The sequence below is a fragment of the Myotis lucifugus genome, unplaced genomic scaffold (genome assembly GCF_000147115.1).
Source record: "Myotis lucifugus unplaced genomic scaffold, Myoluc2.0 scaffold_11, whole genome shotgun sequence".
In the NCBI taxonomy this organism is placed as follows: domain Eukaryota; kingdom Metazoa; phylum Chordata; class Mammalia; order Chiroptera; family Vespertilionidae; genus Myotis; species Myotis lucifugus.
Window position 1 is genome coordinate 868,113 of NW_005871059.1, and position 18,707 is coordinate 886,819.

General features: G+C 49.3%; 1 protein-coding gene and 1 long non-coding RNA gene across 9 annotated transcripts in view; one reads left to right on the forward strand and one right to left on the reverse strand.

The window, feature by feature from the left end:
* The window catches only part of TRAF3IP2 (TRAF3 interacting protein 2), a 40,131-nt gene extending 35,531 nt beyond the window's left edge, over positions 1-4,600 (reverse strand). The window contains exons 1-2 of one of the 8 annotated variants that reach the window (XR_002828114.1): positions 3,768-3,874; positions 3,236-3,384 (exon numbers count right to left, since the gene is read on the reverse strand). Coding sequence is in view for 3 of the 8 variants with exons in the window: in XM_023750126.1 (XP_023605894.1) it covers positions 3,236-3,384; positions 3,768-3,790 (172 nt within the window). In the remaining 5 variants the exon portion in view is untranslated. Of the gene's footprint in view, positions 1-1,625; positions 1,770-3,235; positions 3,385-3,767; positions 3,891-4,377 lie in introns of those variants that run through there. The other 7 variants (XM_023750126.1, XM_023750124.1, XM_023750125.1 and 4 more) reach the window with 7 other exon arrangements.
* Positions 4,601-8,620: 4,020 nt separating this feature from the next.
* On the forward strand, positions 8,621-18,209 carry LOC111825020. Its single transcript, XR_002828116.1, has 2 exons — positions 8,621-8,922; positions 17,978-18,209. It is a non-coding gene; the product is annotated as an uncharacterized LOC111825020 (long non-coding RNA).
* Positions 18,210-18,707: the final 498 nt, after the last annotated feature.

Here is an 18,707-nt window from a genome sequence, read left to right on the forward strand (position 1 = left end):
GGCTGTTCACCAGCTGCTTGGGTCTTTTTAAAGCATTCTTTGGGTCAACAATAGGGTCAGAGAGCATGAATATTTCAGGTGGGCTTTAAAAATAAATATATAATTTTATAGCTGGGAGGATCCTTGGATCCAATTACAAATACTTTTAATTACAGACACTCCAGGTCTTACTTCATTCCCAAGGGAGTAGTTCTCTTATGTCTAAAAGTCATGGATTTTAACAAAAAATATTTAAACTCGTTAATGTTCTTTGTTTACTGTCCAAATGCATGCAAACTTTCATGACATCGGCTTGCTTAGTGGAAGTTGGTTTAGAGTGAACTGTTTGGCTCAGGGTCAAATTCCAGTGAATAAATACTTCCAAGTTTACTTGCAGAATTTCCCAGACAGAACAGTTCTTCCACTTGGTTTGCCAGAGGATTAGAAGCAGTGGTGAGCCCTGGAGACCAGGGAACATTTACTGGCCCTTGTTCAGACCCTGCACTGTACGCCTCAGCGTCAGGCTAAGGGCAGCACAGCGTGACAGGCCTGATTTGAAGAAGTCCGCTCTGGAACTCCCCTGAGCTGTTAGACAAGGAGGCGATGGGCTAATGGGAATGGGCTGTCTACGCCACGTTGGACACTGATAATAAACATTTAGAGAACAACCTCGAAACAGCCCAGGGGATGTTTGTTTGTTTGTTTCAGATAAGACTTCTCTACCCACACATTTGCGATTCTTAATTCAGTCCAGGACCCAGAGTGAAGAAGAAGGGGCAGAAGGGAAAAATCAGGAGAGAAAGAGGAAGGGAGAGGAAGGAAGAAAGGAGAACAGAAGAGAAGAGAAACAAGGACAGTGGAGAAACCTTGAAGGACATTTGTAAAAATGTACCCTTTGTTGGTGTAGGAGACACTTAACTGTGAGTTTTATGTATTTGTGGGTGTGAGAAGTGGCAGTGGGAAGGAAAGGAAAGAGGGAATCCAGGTAAGAGTGTTAGAGGTAAGCTGGTAAGCCAGGAAGAGTCTGAGCAGACATCAGAGGGGGAAGGGAGTTCAGGGACTGAGAGAGACCTGGTGACCCTGGGAGGGGGGAAGGAAAAACACCCGAAACCTGAGCACAGGAAAACTGCGAGGAGAGAAGAGCCGAGTTTCCTTCACCCATGAAGGAGCTGCTGAGACACCAGCCAGCCAGGTCTGTGGATTGGAAGGGAGGGGGACACGCGGGCTGGGGGCCTGGTCAGTCCCAAACAGCTTGATTACAGCTGCCTTATTAGGGAACCCAGCCAAACTGGCACAGCTCAGAGGGTCACAGCCCACTCACCTCCCCTGGCCAGTTTATAACTTCTGGTCTCCTGGAAGGTCTGTGTACACATCTGCGCATGTGCATACACACACACACACACACACAGGCGCGCACACACAGGCACACACAGGCGCGCACACACAGGCACGCACACGGACGCGCGCAAGCACACACGCACACAGGCGCACACACACACACACACACACACACACACGCACGCACAGAGCAAGCCGAGCACTCAGACATAGAAGCACATTTGGCGGAGCAGGAGGCCTGCTGGGCCAGAGACACAAAGAATGTCAGAGGGAGAAAGGACAGCCTGGGTTTCACGAACTAAAAATACCTTGTGACAATTCACGGGGAAGAAATGAGAGAGGCCCACGGTGGGAGCTTCTTGATTCCGATCCTCAGATGCTTTTGCACCAAAGACTGCAGGATTGTTTTGATAAGGAAATGTGATCAAACATTAGGGGTCATTTCCTGGGATCTGAAAGGAATTTAAAGTGTAAAGTGCCTCATTGGTGTTCTTTTCTGCATCAGTTGTCTCCAATTCATGTCATGTTTTTAAGACCAATCTAAAATTGCCCACAGCAGAAAAGTGATTTGAATTCAAGATATTTCTGAGATTTCGATTCTACAATGTGTAAAAACACATAGATTTCATTTAGACAAACTACCCACCTAATCTATCTTTCTGAGTGTCTATTAAAGAAAGCCTGCAAACATGACTGCCTTCTCCTCTTCCTTTTATTTTTTAATGAATTTAATTTTTCACTTTTATTTATTTTAAAATTGATTTAAGAGAGAGGAAGGGAGAGAGAGAGGAAGGGAGAGAGGGGGAGAGAGGAAGAGAGAGAGAGAGAGAGAGAGAGAGAGAGAGAGAGAGAGAGAGACATCAATGTGAGAGAAACATCATTGGCTGCCTGCAGCACACACCCAGGTATGTGCCCTGACCAGAACCACCACCACCTTTTGGTGCACAGGACGAAGCTCCAACCAACTGAGCCACACCAACCAGGGATCCTTTCATTTTCAGGGCATTTTAAAGTCACCAACTCCTTAATCCTGAGAGAAACTGGCTTTGCACCCTCCAGAAGTGAGTGTTCCGGAGTTAAGAACCTTTTCCCGGACAAGCTGGTTCACTGCCCAGACTTCACTTCTAGTCAGCCCGCCCCACACAATGAGCAGAGCAGCCACTCACTGTCCGGCTCCGCAGGCTCCCCGCAACGGCCTTGGAGCTGCAACGCCAGGTTAAGAGTAACTGTGGGTGGTCTCCCTGGATCAAAACGAGGCTGGCGGCCGAACAACGGTTAGCCTGATTTCAGATAATGGAGCATCATTACTTGAAAATAAAATCAGTCACTCGTCACAAGGAAAACATCTTGAAATTCCTGACCTCTCATCCCAGGGGGATAGGGAGAGCCATTTAAAAACATGATGAGGACTATACCGGGGCCTGGATATTCCACAGAAACGGTTGAGCAATCCCAGAAGCCCTGCGTCAGCCATCCCAGTCAGCCACGGCCCGTCTGAACTGGTCTGACAGAGTCATTGCCCAAAAGAAACAATAACGACAACAGAAAGGAGTGGTTTGGAAAAGGTTAAGGATTCTGTGGGTCCTGTCATAGTCATCACCCTTACATGGTATCAGGATGTGCTTTGCAGCTTCCTTTCGGCTCCCATGAGAGGCCCCGCACACAGTGACTGGCCTCCCCGGGCGTGTTTCCAGCAACGCCGCCTCTGCCAGCTCTCTGTCCTGCCTCGACTCTGGGCAAGTGCACAGGACAGCTCTTCCTGCGTACCCCGAACGGGATATGAACTAACTCCAGGAATCCCCTGTTTTCTCCTATGGAACTAGAGCCAGGATTACTGCCTAAATTCCAGGCAGCCCTCCCGCAGAGCCCTGTGGCTGCCCAGCTTTCTCAAAGCCTTACACCCAGACCACGGGTTTACCTTTTGCCTTGAGAGCAGACGAGTGACACAGAAATGAAAGCAGCTCGTGTGGAAGGATCCTGAGCACAGAGGGGCTGTTTGATAGTATCATGGGGGCCAGGGGGTCGAAAAGGATTAAGAAACATCCTTGTCCTCCAGTGACTAACCATCTAGCAGCAGGAGGTAAAAATTAATATATTTGAAGAAGCCGTAAACAAGGCTTCTAAGACCACCCATCACGGCTCCCCTCTGGGACTCCCATTACCCTAGTTTTATTTTATTAGAAAGGAATTTAGACAAAATCATGTTAGTTCACCACCACCACCCCTCAGCCCCACACATTTTATTGATGAAGAAATCCAGGCCTAGGGAAACCGAAGGGAATTGCCAAAGACTCAGAGCCAGCAAGAAGCGGAGCGAGAACTTGGAACCAAGTTTTTTTGTCCTCTTTTTATCATTATTACTTGCTCTCTTTTTTTTCCTGCTCATTTAAAAATAACCCCTTATTCTCAGAGACCATCTTAAACTTAAAAGACACAAGGAGCTTGATTACCTTCTAAGATAAAGTAATAGCATTTCCTGCTGTTTCTCCCTGAAGGCTCTGTCCAGGGCCAGCAGATGTCTGGGTGGTTGGCGGGGAGGAGGGCGGGGGAGAGGGGCTGGGGGCGGCCGGAGCCAGCACGGAGCTGGGCCGCATTTCAGGCCCAGAATGGAGCGTCGATCTCTCCCCTGCAGGAAACAGGGATCAGGAACACTTGGGCGTCCCTTCCCACCTCGGCCGCTGACGCCTCCCGGGGCCGGAGGCCAAGGACGGAGAATCTCCGCCAGCCCGGGCTCTCGGAGGAGGAGGGGGCCTGCATTCTGCATGGAAACTCGTGGGGACGCGAAGTGCTCCCGCAAGTGGGTCGCGGGCAGCCTCGAACCGCCCGTGTGCGAGCCTCCAGCCCCAGACCTCGTCTCCCGGGCCGGTCTGGAATGCCAACCCCCCTTTCCACAGCAGAGACGTCACGGTCCTTTTCTCAGCGCGACTTGGTCTCCAAGCACAAGGTGGGGAGAGGGAGGAGGGAAAGGAAGGCAGCGCATTCAGGACAGGAGGACGCGGGCGTTTGAAATGGGTCAGCGGGGACGGAGCCAGGCCGGGCAGCGCCCGTCGGAGCACTTACCTGCGGACCGCGGCGGGCAGACCTGCCGCAGGTGGTCGCGCTCTCCTTCCCGGTGCCCGCACCTGGGCTGCTCCCGCCGCCGCCGCCGCCCTCCAGGCCCAGGTAAGCGGCGGAACCGGCTCCGAAGCAGGAAGTGGAAGTTGTATGCAAATTTCTACCGGGGCTAGGAAGCCTCCGCTCACAAGGCTCCCCTGTGGGCAGTGAATCAACAGCCGAGGAGTCACTTTATTTCTTAAAACAGAAACCTCCTTCATTCACTAGAAAAGGCCACCGACCAATTAGGCTGCAATGTTGCCTCCACCACCCAGCTCAGCATCTGCTGGGAATGTCCCGCAGCCTGGGCCTCGGCCCGAGAGGTGCCTGGGGAGGGGGTTGAACTTGGGTGTGAAGATGGGTTATTCATTATCGGCTCCAGGGAGGAGACTGGGGACACAGAGTGGGGAGGAGTCTAAAGCAAGGGCTTCTTGATATTTCTAACTGCTGGCAACACCATCATTGCTCACCCAGACCCTGCGAGCTCGGGCACGTGCATAGACACATAGACACATGTACACATATACAAACACACACACAACAGACACACCCCCTCTGCCCCATTGACAGGCACGAAAAAATGACTTTTTTTCATGCTCACCAGAGGACACGTTTTTATTGATTTTAGAGAGAGAGGAAAAGAGAGAGAGAGAAACTTCAATGTGAGAGAAAAACATTCAGTTGCCTCCCATACACACCCCGATGGGGGATCAAAACTGCAACCTAGGTTTGTGCCCTAACTGGGAATCGAACCCAAAACCTTTTGGTGTACAGGATGACCCTCCAACCAACTGAACCACCCGGCCCAGGAGAAAAAATGACTACTTTTAAGAAAACACTGCCTGGCTGGGTAGCTCAGTTGGTTAGCGTGTTGTCCCGATATGCAAAAGTTACAGGTTCGATACTGCCTCGGGGCACTTACAAGAATCAACCAATGAATGCATATATAAGTGGAACAACAAATTGATTCATCTCGTTCACTCCTTTCCTCTCTCTAAAGTCAATCCATAAATAACCCTCTCCACCACGCACACATATGTGAGTGCATTTTTCATGACCTCAAGCTTATTTTCTCCTTCTCCCATTTAACCAATAGCCTACGGAATTTATTGCCGAAGTTGATGCTGGAGACAAGATGACCAGGGCATCGGTGTGTGGTGAAAGCTGCGGTGGCTGGAGTCTTGGAATCAGAGGGATTGGGTGTGAGCTCAGTTATGGCACTGGCCAGCTGGGCACCACATCTGGGGCCTCGGCAGGCACTCTGCTCCTGGTGCTCGGCCTGCCTCCTGTGGACCGCAGTCTCTCCATCCTGGTGCAGGGCACAGGCCCCAGAGCCTCCCCAGCCAGACGGCCAGGCTCTGCTCAGGGCATGCGAAGGGGACTGCTCTCTATTCCTCAAGCAGAGGGATGCTGCTTGGTTTTAAAATAGCACATGCAGGTTGTCTACATTGTGATATAGCCTTCCAATGAAATACTACACAGCTGTTAAAAACCATAAATATTTACGTATACAGTGGGGCCTTGACTTAAGAGTTTAATTCGTTCCGTGACGGAGCTCGTAACTCAAATTACTCGTATGTCAAATCATAAAGTGAATGAGTGAGACATGTTATGCTGGGCTGATGTTGTGGCATTCACTGTGACGTTCGCTGCGCCAACTAGCGGTGGGGTATCTGAAGCTGGCTCATAACCCGAATTTTAGCTCACAACTCAAAGCAAAAAATCAGCCGAGAGACGGCTCCTATCTCGAAAAACTCGTTAGTCGGGACACTCGTAAGTCAAGGCCCCACTGTATATTTCTTTCTACATAGAAAAGTGGATATTATTTAATATAAACATGATCTCATTTTTGCCAATATATATGACAGATAAATACATTCATAAATATCTAGATTTGTTTGTTCACCACTGGTCCCAGCTCCTAGCTAGTACACTGTCCAGAGCATAAGAGGCAATCTATAATAGTAAAAGGGTAATATGCAAATTGACCAAATGGCTGAATAGCGGAACCATCCGGATGATCACACCATGACACTCACTGGCGCCAGGCCAGCCAAGGAGGGTGCAATGTGATTGGTCAGGGGCCTGGCCATCGCCCCATGATTGCCCTGCAGAGGGAGGCCCAGGCCATGGCTGGTGGGGCGATCCATCAATCAGGGGGCTCCACAATCGCCACAAAGAGGGAGGGCCTACCTCTTTGGGGCAATCGATCATGGGGTTCCCGGACTGTGAGAGGGTGCAGGCCGGGCTGAGGGACAACCTCCACCCCCAAGTGCACCACTTTCGTGCACCGGTCCTCTAGTCCCTATATATTTGTCAAATGATGAAAAGTGACAGAAATTTCTGGAAGAATTCATGCCCTACTGTTAAGTGGTTGTTGCCTCCAGGGAATGGGATTGAAGAGACTAAATGAGATTGAATGGCTTTTATGCTATATACACATCTGAGTTGTTTGATTACCCCCTCCCCCCACAATAAGCATATAGTACTTTATTCATTAAAAAGAACAAAGATTAAAAAGTAGTAAAATTAACTTGGCCTTGAACTTTCTGCCTCAAATTATTATTATCATCATCATCATTATTATTAGTTGTTGTTGTTGTTGTTAATCCTCACTCCAGGATATTTTTCCCACTGATTTTTTAGAAAGAGTGGAAGAGAGGGAGGGAGGGATCAAGGGAGGGGAGAGAGAGGGATAGAGAGAAAGATCAATTGAGAGAGACACATCAATTGGTTGCCTCCTTCACATGCCTGATTGGGGCTGGGGATCAAACCTGCAACCCAGCTATGTGCCCTTGACAGAGAATTGGGCTGAAGCTCTCACCATTGAACATACCTGCCAGGGTTATTATTAAAACTAGAGGGCCAGTGCACAAAATTTGTGCACTTGGAGGGGAGTGCCTCAGCCCCAACCTGTGCCCTCTCGCAGTCCGGGAGCCTTCAGGGGATGTCCGACTGCTGTGGAGGTGGGAGAGGCTCCCACCACCGCCGCTGATCTCGCCAGCCGTGAGCCCAGCTTCTGGCTGAGCAGCGCTCCCCCTGTGAGAGCACACTGACCACCAGGGGGCAGTTCCTGCATTGAGTGTCTGCTCCTGGTGGTCAGTGCACATCATAGCAACTGGTTGTTCCACCATTGGGGCAAAACCAGCTCTCCGACATCCCCCAAGAGTTCCCGGATTGTGAGAGGGCACAGGCCAGGCCGAGGGAGCCCACCAGTGCACGATAGGGGCCGGGGAGGGACACGGGAGGTTGGCCAGCTGGGGAGGGACTGCAGGAGGGCTCCAGGGCATGTCCAGCCCATCTTGCTCAGTCCCGATTGTCTGGACCCCAGCAGCAAGCTAACTTACTGGTCTGCCCCCAGGTGGTCAGTGCACATCACAGTGAGTGGTTGAGCAGCCTTAGCATATCATTAGCATATTACACTTTGATTGGTTGAACAGCCTACCTGACAACCAGACACTTAGCATATTAAGCTTTTATTATATAAGATCTTTTTTTTCTTTTTCTTTTTTTTTTCTTTCTTTCTTTTTTTTTGTAAGAAATAGCATTCTCTGTGGACTGCTTGGTACCAGAACACTTTGAAAAAGCTGTCAGTGTTAGGAGATGAGAACAGGAATGAGGAGAATGGCAAGGGGAGGACACAAGAGGGAGAGTGAAGAAAAGGGTAGGGTGAACATATTTTTCATTTCCCTTAGATGCCCTTAAAGGGATTGGGAAAACCCTGGAAGGTGCTCCTGCCAAGTACTACCTTTGGAATACAACCCATGAGGAAGAACAAGGGGGGCTATTTTTTTAAATTTCTCCCACCACTTCCCCAGATGTGGGGGCCCAAGGGTCCTGTAGGAAGAATCCAAGCGCTGAAGTGTTGCTTTTAATTGCTGTTCGCAGGGCCTGCCTCCTGTCTCAACTTAGTCTAAGCCGAGAGGCAGGCACCTGGGGAACGAGTTCATGTTTCTACCCAGGAGCCTTTGCTGGGCCCTCTACTGCAAGGCAGCCTGAGGTGAAGCTGTTTAGAGAGGGTGTCCTGCACATGAGTAACTTGGGTTGGAATGTGCCCCAATCAGTCACAGTGAAATACGATCCCAGGGGAAGTGTCAGGGAGTCTGGGGAATGAGCACTTCCGGCCCCAGGAGTCCCCACTGGGAGCTGGTTTTCAGGTTCTCTCTCTCTCTCTCTCTCTCTCTCTCACACACACACACACACACACACACACACACACACACACACACACGCCCTGTTAGCTGCTGCCCAGGAGAGGAGCTCTTCACTGAGGACCCACCATGCACTCCCTGTCAGTGCACTTCCTCCTCCACACAGTCCCGCGAACTGCGTTTGCTGTCGTTCCCATTTATCTGTGAGGGATCCCAGGCTCAGGGAGTAACTTCTCCGAGGTCACACAGCCAGTGCGGGGTGAAGGATTCCAGAACCTTCCCACTGCAGAAGAGGGCGTTGCTTTTCCTGCCTCCATGGCCCTGTGCAGTCGGCCTTCCTACACGCTCAGGTGGGACTCAGGTAACTTGCTTTCTTTGCACAACTCTTGACAATGTTCTAGAGCGGGAAGAAAAGGTGTAGGCAATAAGAGGGTGGGGCTGAGGCTGTGGTGCTGTGTTTATGGGGTGATGGCCGCTGGAATGAATAATAGGTAATCACGATGTGGGTCAGCCCTCTCCCTTGAAGTCTAGGAGGAGAGGACTTGGCTGCCAGATTCTGCAGTTTGCTCAGTATTCTTGCAAAAGGCTAATTAAATAAAGGTCAGTTCTTCCCCATCTCTGTAAACAAAACAAAAAACAAAACCATTTGGATTTAATGCTCAAAAACTTTCCATCCACGGCATTAATCTATTAATAGAAAGGAAGGGGAAAGGAAACGATTCACTGCTTGGACAAGCCTTGCTTTTTCATTTTTAAATGCTATGATTCCGAGTGTTGCAAGGGCAGAGTAGAGCTATGACACATCACGGAAGAGCACACTCGGTCCGGCACCGCAGCACTGCCCTGACAGTGGCCTTGCTCAGAGGTGGACCGCACTTCCACAGCGCTGGCCACCGCCCACAGCTTCTCCTCACGCAGTCAGGAGGCAGAGCAGAAATGTCCAGGCTCCCCGTGTCTGTCCTGCCACAGCCCTCAGGGGCACCTGCTTTATTCCAGACAGAGCTAGGTGCTAGGCATGCACACCGAAAGGTTCTTAGCATGTTCTGTGTCCCTTTCCGAAGCAAACGGTGGAGATGCAGGGCAGCTCCAAACCAGCGAGCCGGCAGAGCTGAGAGTCCACCGGTGGCTTCTTCTCCCGCTGGGGTGGGCTCTTCAAGTCCAGACCCAGGCAGAAGCCAGAATCCGTCATCCTCTCTCCCCCCCTGCCCCCCCCCCCTCCTGCCCGAGGACCCTGCCACCACTAGCCCAGGGCCTTCTTCCTTCTTGGCAAGTTCCCCTTTGGAACTGTCCTGTCCTGTCCGCAGATTCAGTCAGGACCTAATGCATCTAGCAAAGGGGTCCTGGTAAGGCAGACTCTCACAGGGAAAGGCTAGCTCTCCATCTTTTCCCTTCCAAGTGGTTCCTCAGCACCAGTACAGGTTTACTCCCCTCCTCCCCCCCATGGAGGGGACATGGGGAACAGCCTTTGTAAAAGGTCCTGCCACATGGGATTCCTAGGGCCCGGGGTGTCTACCCACCTTCCACATGCGTATTTAACGGGGAGCACTCTAAAGTTCGGAGGAAAACCAAAGGTGATCCACTCCAAGGTGACTCCCCTCGTGGTCAACTGGACCCAAAGTTGTTGGCAGCTTCTCTTGCTAAAAAACGACGATGACCTGGCACCCGGGCTCCCCATTGCTACCACCACAATGACCATAGCTAACCCGCCGATGGTGCTGGTTAAGTGCAGCAGGGCTCTAAGAACTTTATGCTTTTGCTCACTTAATGAGATCGGCACTATAAGGCTATCTACCATTTAACGAGTGTCTACTATGTGCCAAGTGTTTGTTATTATCTTTATAATGAAGTGGAGATATTTGTTCAGCAGAACTCCAGATAGTTGCTTTTAAAGAGAAAAAAGCAGAGAGACCAGACTGTGCTTCTTATGGGGGTGGACTCAGCAGGCCAAGTCCGAGGAGAGAGGAGCGTTTGGAAGGGGGTGATGATAAAGTTCCCCTTGGAAGGGAAAAGCATGAGCCCAGCAGGGGGGGTGGAGGAGACACGGGGGGGGGGGAGGGGGGGGGCGGCAGCAAGGGCCCATGTGGCAGCGGGAAAGCAGGTGGACCATCCCTGGGTCCCTGCAAGAAAATCTATAATAAAGAATCTATGGTAAATAATTCTCCAAGTGTTCTCTAGTTGGATGTACTCAATTGGTTGACTTTTGGACATGTACACGGGCAGCTTTATTGAGGTTACATTTAAAAATTAGGATGGTTATTAGAAAAAATAGAAAATAACAAGTGTTGGCAATGATGTGGAGAAATTGAAACCCTATGCACTGTTGGTGGGAATGTAAAATGGTGCGGCTACTATAGGGAACAGTGTGATGGGCCCTCAAAAAATTTAAATAGAATTACCATATTACCCAGCAATTTCGTTTCTGGGCATCTACCCAAAAGCATTGAAAGCAGGGTCTAGAAGAGGTGTTTGTACACCTTGTGCAAGCAGTGTTATTCACAGCAGGCCAAAGGTAGAAGCAACTAAGTGTTGGACGAATGAACAGGTAAACAAAAGTGCTATATGCATGCAATGGAATATTACTCAGCCTTGAAAAGGATGGAAATTCTGACATGTGTTACAACATGGATGTACCGGGAGGACATTATAGTAAGTCATAAAAGGACAAGACAGTCATAAAGGACAAGTATGGAATCATCCCACTTATATGAGCTATGAGTAATCAGATTTATAGAGACAGAAATTAGAATGGTGGTTGCCAAGGGCTGGGGAGAGGGAGGAATGGCGAGTTACTATTTAATGGGTATAGAGTTTTGGTTTTGCAAGATGAAAAGAATTCTGGAGATGGATGGTGGTGATGGTTGCACAAAATGTGAATGCACTTAATGCCATGGAACTTTACGCTTAAAATGGTTAAGATGGTAAATTTTATGTCATGTGTATTTCACCACAATTAAAATAAAATAAAAATTCCCAAAGCAGGCCTGCACAACAGGTATTATTAACCTCATTTCACAGGAGAGGAAATGAAGGTGCCGGGAAGTTAAGTACTTTCTAGGGCTGCACAGCTGGGTTTCAAACCACGTATGACTCCCTAAGAAGGCCATGCCCATGCCCTGCACCGTGCTGCCTGGCACCCACGTGAGGAGGCGGCCAGGAGGGCAGTGGGCATATACTGAAGCCGCACAGATTCATCTCCTTTCTGTGCCCTTCTCCCTCTCTAGTCTGCCCTTCCTCCAATATGGCTTTTTCTAGTGTCCTTATGCTCTCCCCTGCCTTTCCCTCATCAAAACCTGGTCACTCGTTTATACAGAGGTTGCACGGTGTGAATTTAAATCGCATGCTCTCTCTGAGGGGTGCTTGCATTTTAAGCCTCATTAACCGATGAAATGAAAGCCTTTGTTCCATATTAAAGGAATTTCAGACATCGGGTACCAAGCAGGGAGGAAAGGGAGAGTGGTGGTGGCAGGTAGGGCAAGCACAACCCAAAGATATGCATTAAATGGGGAAACTTTAGGCATTAAGTTAGGGGGAGATATAGTTTTTGGACAGACTGATCTTTCAAGGCGACCCAACAATATTAGGCTTGGGAGCCAGGGAGACACTTGAACCCTCCCCTCTGAGCAGACTTGGCTGACTGACTTCCAGGCTCCCAAGTCTTTTTAAAAAAAATGTATTTTTATTGATTTCAGAGAAGAAGGAAGAGGGAGAGAGGAATAGAAACATCAATGATGAGAATCATCGATTGGCTGCCTCCTGCACACCCCCTACTGGGAATTGAGCCCTTTGCCCTCCCAGACCCTTTCTTGCCACAGATCTGGTCAACCCTCTGCTCTGCCTTCTGAGTGCGTCTGAGCCCGCACCCCCCCCCCCCCCCCCCCCCCCCCCCCCGCTGGTGAGGTAGAGGGTGAGTCGGAGAAGGTGGAGCTGAGATTTTAACCTGTGCAGTCTGACTCCAGGCTCTGGACGCTTTGCCCTGGTCCTCCAGCCTTCGGAGATCATCCTTATTTTACAAACAAAACGACTTCATCAGGCTCCCACATCCTGTGGGAAGTCCTGCAGCCTCTCCAGCATTTCCAAGGAGTCCTGCGGGGTGGTGGGGGTTGAGTTATATTCTCCTGCTTATTTCCACATTTCCACTTATAATCTTTTTTTAAAGAATGCTTTTTTAAAAAATTGATTTCAGAGACGAAGGGAGAGGGAGAGACAGAAACATCAATGATGACAGAGAATCATTGATTGGCTGCCTCTTGCATGCCCCCCCACCCCCCACCCCCGGGGATCGAGCCTGCAACCCAGGCATATGCCCTGCCTTGGAATCAAACCGTGACCTCCTGGTTCATAGGTTGATGCTCAACCACTAGGCCACACCAGCCGGGCTCTACTTATATTTTTAATCCCTTTAAGTCCATTTGCCTCTAGCATCTTCTGTCCTCTCTCCCCTTTCCTCACCCAATGCCAGAGCATTGTCTCTCCTCCTTATTCCCTAAAGCACACCTAAGCCCAAGCTGGCATGTTAAAGGATTCTTAAGGATTGGGGATGTTTGCTGGTAATAGAGGGTCACCATACCATAGGAGAGCTCAGCAAAGAGCTGCAAATTCAGAATGGGCATGCCAGTCTGCAGGCCCGCTCCTGTACTTTAGGGAGGGATGGGACAAAAGTACAAATGGAGGCCTGAACACTCACCCCATCTCCCAGGGTCTTCCTGACACCAGGGCATCCTGCACACGAGGGACTGCCTGTATAATGCCCGGCCCATGTTTGATGGTACCACCCCCTCTGGGAAGAGGCGTGCCTAGGAGCGGGGATTTCCACGGTCCTGAAGGAGGGGGTGGCTCAGTGTGCACACACCCATTGGCCCACACAGTGGTGTGCTGCCCAGCACGCTCTTGAGAGCTGAGTCACCCCTTCCTTACGCCACTTGCAGTGCAATCCCACTGATAGCTTGAAATCAGCTATGATGTGGTGGGAATATTTCCACAGTGGGAGCTAGCAAACATGTCAATCAGATAAGATTTTATTTTTTCCCGGAGAGCCTGTTTATCGGTATACCCCTGGCTCATGGACACCTCACTCCATACACAGGGACACAGCCGGAAGAATGCCCATTTGGACCCCTCTGAGGCAGCAGTTCTCCGATTTCATTGCATATTAAAATCCCCTGAGAGCTCTGGCGGCGAGCTATTAGTCTTTCTAAGTTTCCTAGGTAATTCCAAAGTATAGCCAAAGTTGCAGACTGATGACCTAAAACATTTCTTATCACACTTAAGGGTACATATACATTTTAAATGACAGAATCTGAGGCCTGGGATTCTGCATGTTAGTAATCTCTTTGGTCTACTGATGCTACTATTCTGTGGACCACAGTTTGAGGAGCAAGAGCCTAAAGCACAGGGCCAGAGGGCAGTAGCTGTTCTGAGGACCCTCAGCTTTGCTTGTCACAGAGAATTTCTCATTGAAGTTACCTTTCTCCGGACGCCCTGACCTTCGCCATTTTCTGGAGTCTATCATGACCCCTTTTTTTTGCTATTCTGGGTATGGGACACTAGTCTCCCTTGATGCCTTGGGAAAAGTCCCAAATTCCTGCCGTCTCATCTTTTTTTTTTTAATAGCAAAGTTCAGGAACATTTATTTAGAAACAGTGGCTAAATTCATGGGGGATTGAGCCTGCAGCCGAGGTACATGCCCTTGACTGGAATCGAACCCGGGACCCTTCAGCCCACGGGCCAACGCTCTATCCACTGAGCCAAACCGGTGTGAGCACTAGTCTGTGCTTCTTCTTCTTTTTTTTTTTCTGCCATCTCATTTTGCAGATCACTTTAGTTCTTCCAGACTACACTGGGAAGCTCGCCTCTCCTTCCTAACCAAACAATGGAATACTACGCTGCTATAAAAAAGAGAGAGAAGGAATTCTTACCATTTGCAAACCGTTGTTTTCTTAAACAATGAAGTCGTTTTCTTTCTGCTTTCCCTGGCTCCCCACCCAACGCCTCTAGAATTCCAACTCACAACCACAGGGATTTCCTTTTTGTATCAATTCCTTCCCTTTCTGTTATATCCTCGAAGACTGAAACTAGTGAGCAGGGCCCCAGTGCAGGTATGAAGGGCCGGCTGGGAGCAGAAGGGCGGGACCAGGCCAGTCACACCGGCCGCTCTCCCAGGCCCCAGCGAGGAGAAGCCCAGGCCTTGTCTCAGACTGAAATGATAGCAAACCTTTCAGCTTGTTGTGTAAAAGTGTAACTAGAGAATAATATAACTACACCTGAATCTTCCTGCCCAGGGTGGGTTCGGTCACCATCCACAAGTCTGACTTCCAGTCTTGATGAGAAACCACCCCTGTGCTTTTATAGATGCATCTCTAGACAGAGGCGACCCTATCCCAGCATTAGAATCAAAGTTCTGGCTCCCACGTGGCCTCCCGAGGCTGACAGGCTTGCAGGTCCTGTGGCAGTGAGGCGGCTTCTGTCTGAGCGGGTCACATTCCAGGTCCGTCCGGCCCCGGGGCTCAGCCCTGCCGGGAGCGCCTGGCTGCGGATGTGCTGCATGCACAGCGCTGGGAGTGAGAGCTAATCTAAGCTGTCCGGTGTCCCCAGCTCCCTGCAACTGACATTTCTGTCCACAGGCTGTGCATTTTGCCGAAACCTGTCTCTGAGAGGGCGGGTCTCGGTGTCCGGCCCGCTGGAGCACTCACGGAGCAGGGCTTCTCTGCTCAGCGTGGATGCTCGGCTTCAGGCGGCTCTGGTTTTCCTGCTCAGCATCACCCCAAAGCCCGAGTCCTTGGTTGTCTGCAACTCCCTCTTCCTTTCATATCTACGCCAAGCGGCTGCCGTCCCCCTCGCTTCCTCGCACTCTGAATTCCTGATCTCACTGGATATGGGTGCAGCCATCTCCCCCCACATTGGAGAGTCCCTGCCCCACCTGCCTGTCCCTCCCCTTTTCCCTATTCGCTGGAAGGGTCACCATCACAACTCCTTTGCACATAACAGATTTTAGCTGAAGGTGTCAGGACAATGGAGGGAATGACATCCAGGGCCGACCGAGAAAGCAATTTAAAATGAACTGTGTGGCATTCTAGCTTCATTGGCCGTCGTTGCCTTGGTGAGTATCTTACTGGTCATCTTTCTTTTTTTTATTTTTATTGTTTTATTGCTTAAAGTATTACAAAGAGTATTACATATGTCTCCTTTTTTTCCCCACCCTTGACAATCCCCTGGCCTCCCCTACCCCCCAGTGTCTTATGTCCATTGGTTATGCTTATATGCATGCATACAAGTCCTTCGGTTGATCTCTTACCCCCCTCCCTCCTGCCCCCCAACCCTCCCCGGCTTTCCTGTTGCAGTTTGACAATCTGTTTGAGGCAGCTCTGCCTCTGTATCTATTATTGTTCATACGTTTATAATGGTCTTTATTATCCATGAATGAGTGAGATCATGTGGTATTTTTCCTTCATTGACTGGCTTGTTTCACTTAGCATAATGCTCTCCAGTTCCATCCATGCCATTGCAAATGGTAAGAGTTCCTTCTTTTTTACAGCAGCATAGTATTCCATCGTGTAGATGTACCACAGTTTTCTAATCCATTCATCTACTGATGGGCACTTAGGCTGTTTCCTTACTGGTCATCTTTCATCTTACAATTCCCAGACCTTGGTGATACAAAACTTGCCCCCCTCCCCTTTCCAGAGATCTCCTCTTTCTCTCCATTCAGGCCCAGAGCCCTGTCTCAACACCCCCAGTGAAGATGACATTCTTACAACTTCAGCAGGCAGAACCTCCTAGTTCCTTTTCTCGGTGGTAGCTTGCTCTTCCTGACCATTGGAAGGGAGCTTACCTTTCATGGCCAACTGTGTCCCATCAAGGTTATTCCGTGAACATCATCTGCCACCAAGAGCAGCCCTGTTCCCCAAATGCCAAACGTGGCCATCTTTTTATGTCTTTGTAATGATATTCTTCTTTCTGTTACAACAGAAATTTTACGAATATTAAACACAAATTAGGAAACCATTTGGGGATTCCTTAAAAAGTTCAACAGATGATCTGGCAATTGTTTTCTTCTGGGTGTGTGCCTAGAAGGATTGAAAGTGGGGGCTTAGACAGATATTTGTATACCCATGTTTACTGCAGACTATTCACAGGAGTCAAGATGAAAACAAGCCATTTGTTCACTGATAGATAAATGAATAAACAAAATGTGGTATATCCATGAAAATGAATATTATCCAGCCTTAAGAAGAAATAAAGGACTGATCCATGAGAGGCCATGAATGAAATTTGACCTTATGCTAAGTGAAGTCAGGCAGACGTAAAAGGATAAATATTATATGAGGTCAAACTTTGGAGACAGAAAGTGGAAGAGAGGTTACTGGCGCTGGGAGAAGGGAGAATGGGGAGCCACTGCTTAACGGGTGTGGAGTATCTGCTTAGGGTGATGAAAAAATTCTGGAAACTGATAGTGGTGATGGTTGCACAACAATATGAATATACTTAATGCCAACGAATTGTATGTTTGGAAATGATTAAAGCAATAAATTTTATGTTGTATATATTTTACCACACACAATAAAAACACAACACAACACCGGGAGTCTTGGCTCTTTCATCTTCTACACCAGGGGTGGGAAACCGTTTCCTGCCAAGGGCCATTTGGATATTTTTAACATCATTCGAGGGCCATAAAAAATTATCAACTTAAAAATTAGCCTGCTCTATTTGGTCAAACATTTAACTAACTCATCCCTCATGCCTTGGCAGGGCCAGACCAAGTGATTTTGTGGGCCTTATATGGCCCGTGGGCCAGACATTCCCCACCCCAGTTCTACACCCTCAGGGAAGACCCTGGAGAGCCCTGGAGGGGACAGGTGAGGGCTGAGGGCAGGTGAGCTGGTTATCACAGCACAGCTGGGCCTGCAAGGAGGAGGGGCTGTTTTTCAAAACCTGCTTCTCTTTGGGACTCAGCCTCCCCACTTGGCTCTCAGGTCAGCCTTCCCTCTGAAGATCCCAAATGTGTTTCTGTTTTCAGTTTTCACTTGTCTTTTGATTGGGTTGAAGCCAGCTCCCTCCCTGGGATTAATATTCACAACAAGCAGCGAGCGATTAATTTAACCAGTTGAAATTTATTGTGCCTTCGCCTTAACTCAAAGCCGGCTTCTGCTGGGTGTTTATTTTTCACTGTTGATGCATTGCTCATGACAGCCCCTAAGCACCTGAATTTAAAGCACAGCATTGTACAGAATTCCTGCTGCCCCCCCTCCCCCCGCCCCCAGCTTCTCGGACCCTCTGAAATAGACAGAAATCCACACTGTGTCTCAGAGAAGGTAATTCTTGATTGCTGGCCTATGGGAACAGTTGGGAGCCTTAAGGCAGTTTGAGATTTGGATTTCATGCCCAGCACATCGAGCTGGTGACTCATTTCATTTCAGGAGCTACAGTCAATAAATTCTGATTCTAACTTACAAGCACATCCCACCCCACCCCCAGCCGTCACAGGAACAGCCGGAGAGTCTGAGCTTGTCTCTCAGACCAAGCATGCAACCTTCTCACTCAGGGCTGCCCATGTGCCATCAGGCATTGGTGAGTTCATCCAGCCCCAATGCCTCCCTTCCCACTTCCCCTCTCGCCTCCTCTCACCCGCTGGCCCTCCCTGCAAAGTGACTGTCTAGAGAGGACTCTAACTGCTGGTGCCTAACAAGGCAGAACAAAGGCCCTCATGCTCACAGAGTTCCATTTGGAGTGCATGACAATTTCAGAGCACAAATGGAAAAAGGAAAAAAAAAAGATGGTTTGAAATCTATAGCTAGCTTTTATCAAACCAGAACTTGTAGCTCTCGGCTGACAATCAGCCGGCAGCTAAAACCCACGAGGGACGGTTCTCACTGGCAGCTTCTGGCTGGCTATTAGCTACCCGCAGCCTTCTGACCCTTTTTCCAGGGACGTAACAGCTGGCAGCTGACAGAGGCGCTGGCAAAGTGGGCAACTTTCACTTCTCTGGAAACGGATGCAAGATTGGCAGGAAGCAAGGCATTTAAAATATGCCGATCAGAAGCATTTCCACTTGCCTTTCTTTATTATGCTTTGATTTTGATCGCTAAAATGTATTACATGCTAAGGAGTTTTCATGATATTTTTTGCACAGTAAATGTCACTAACACC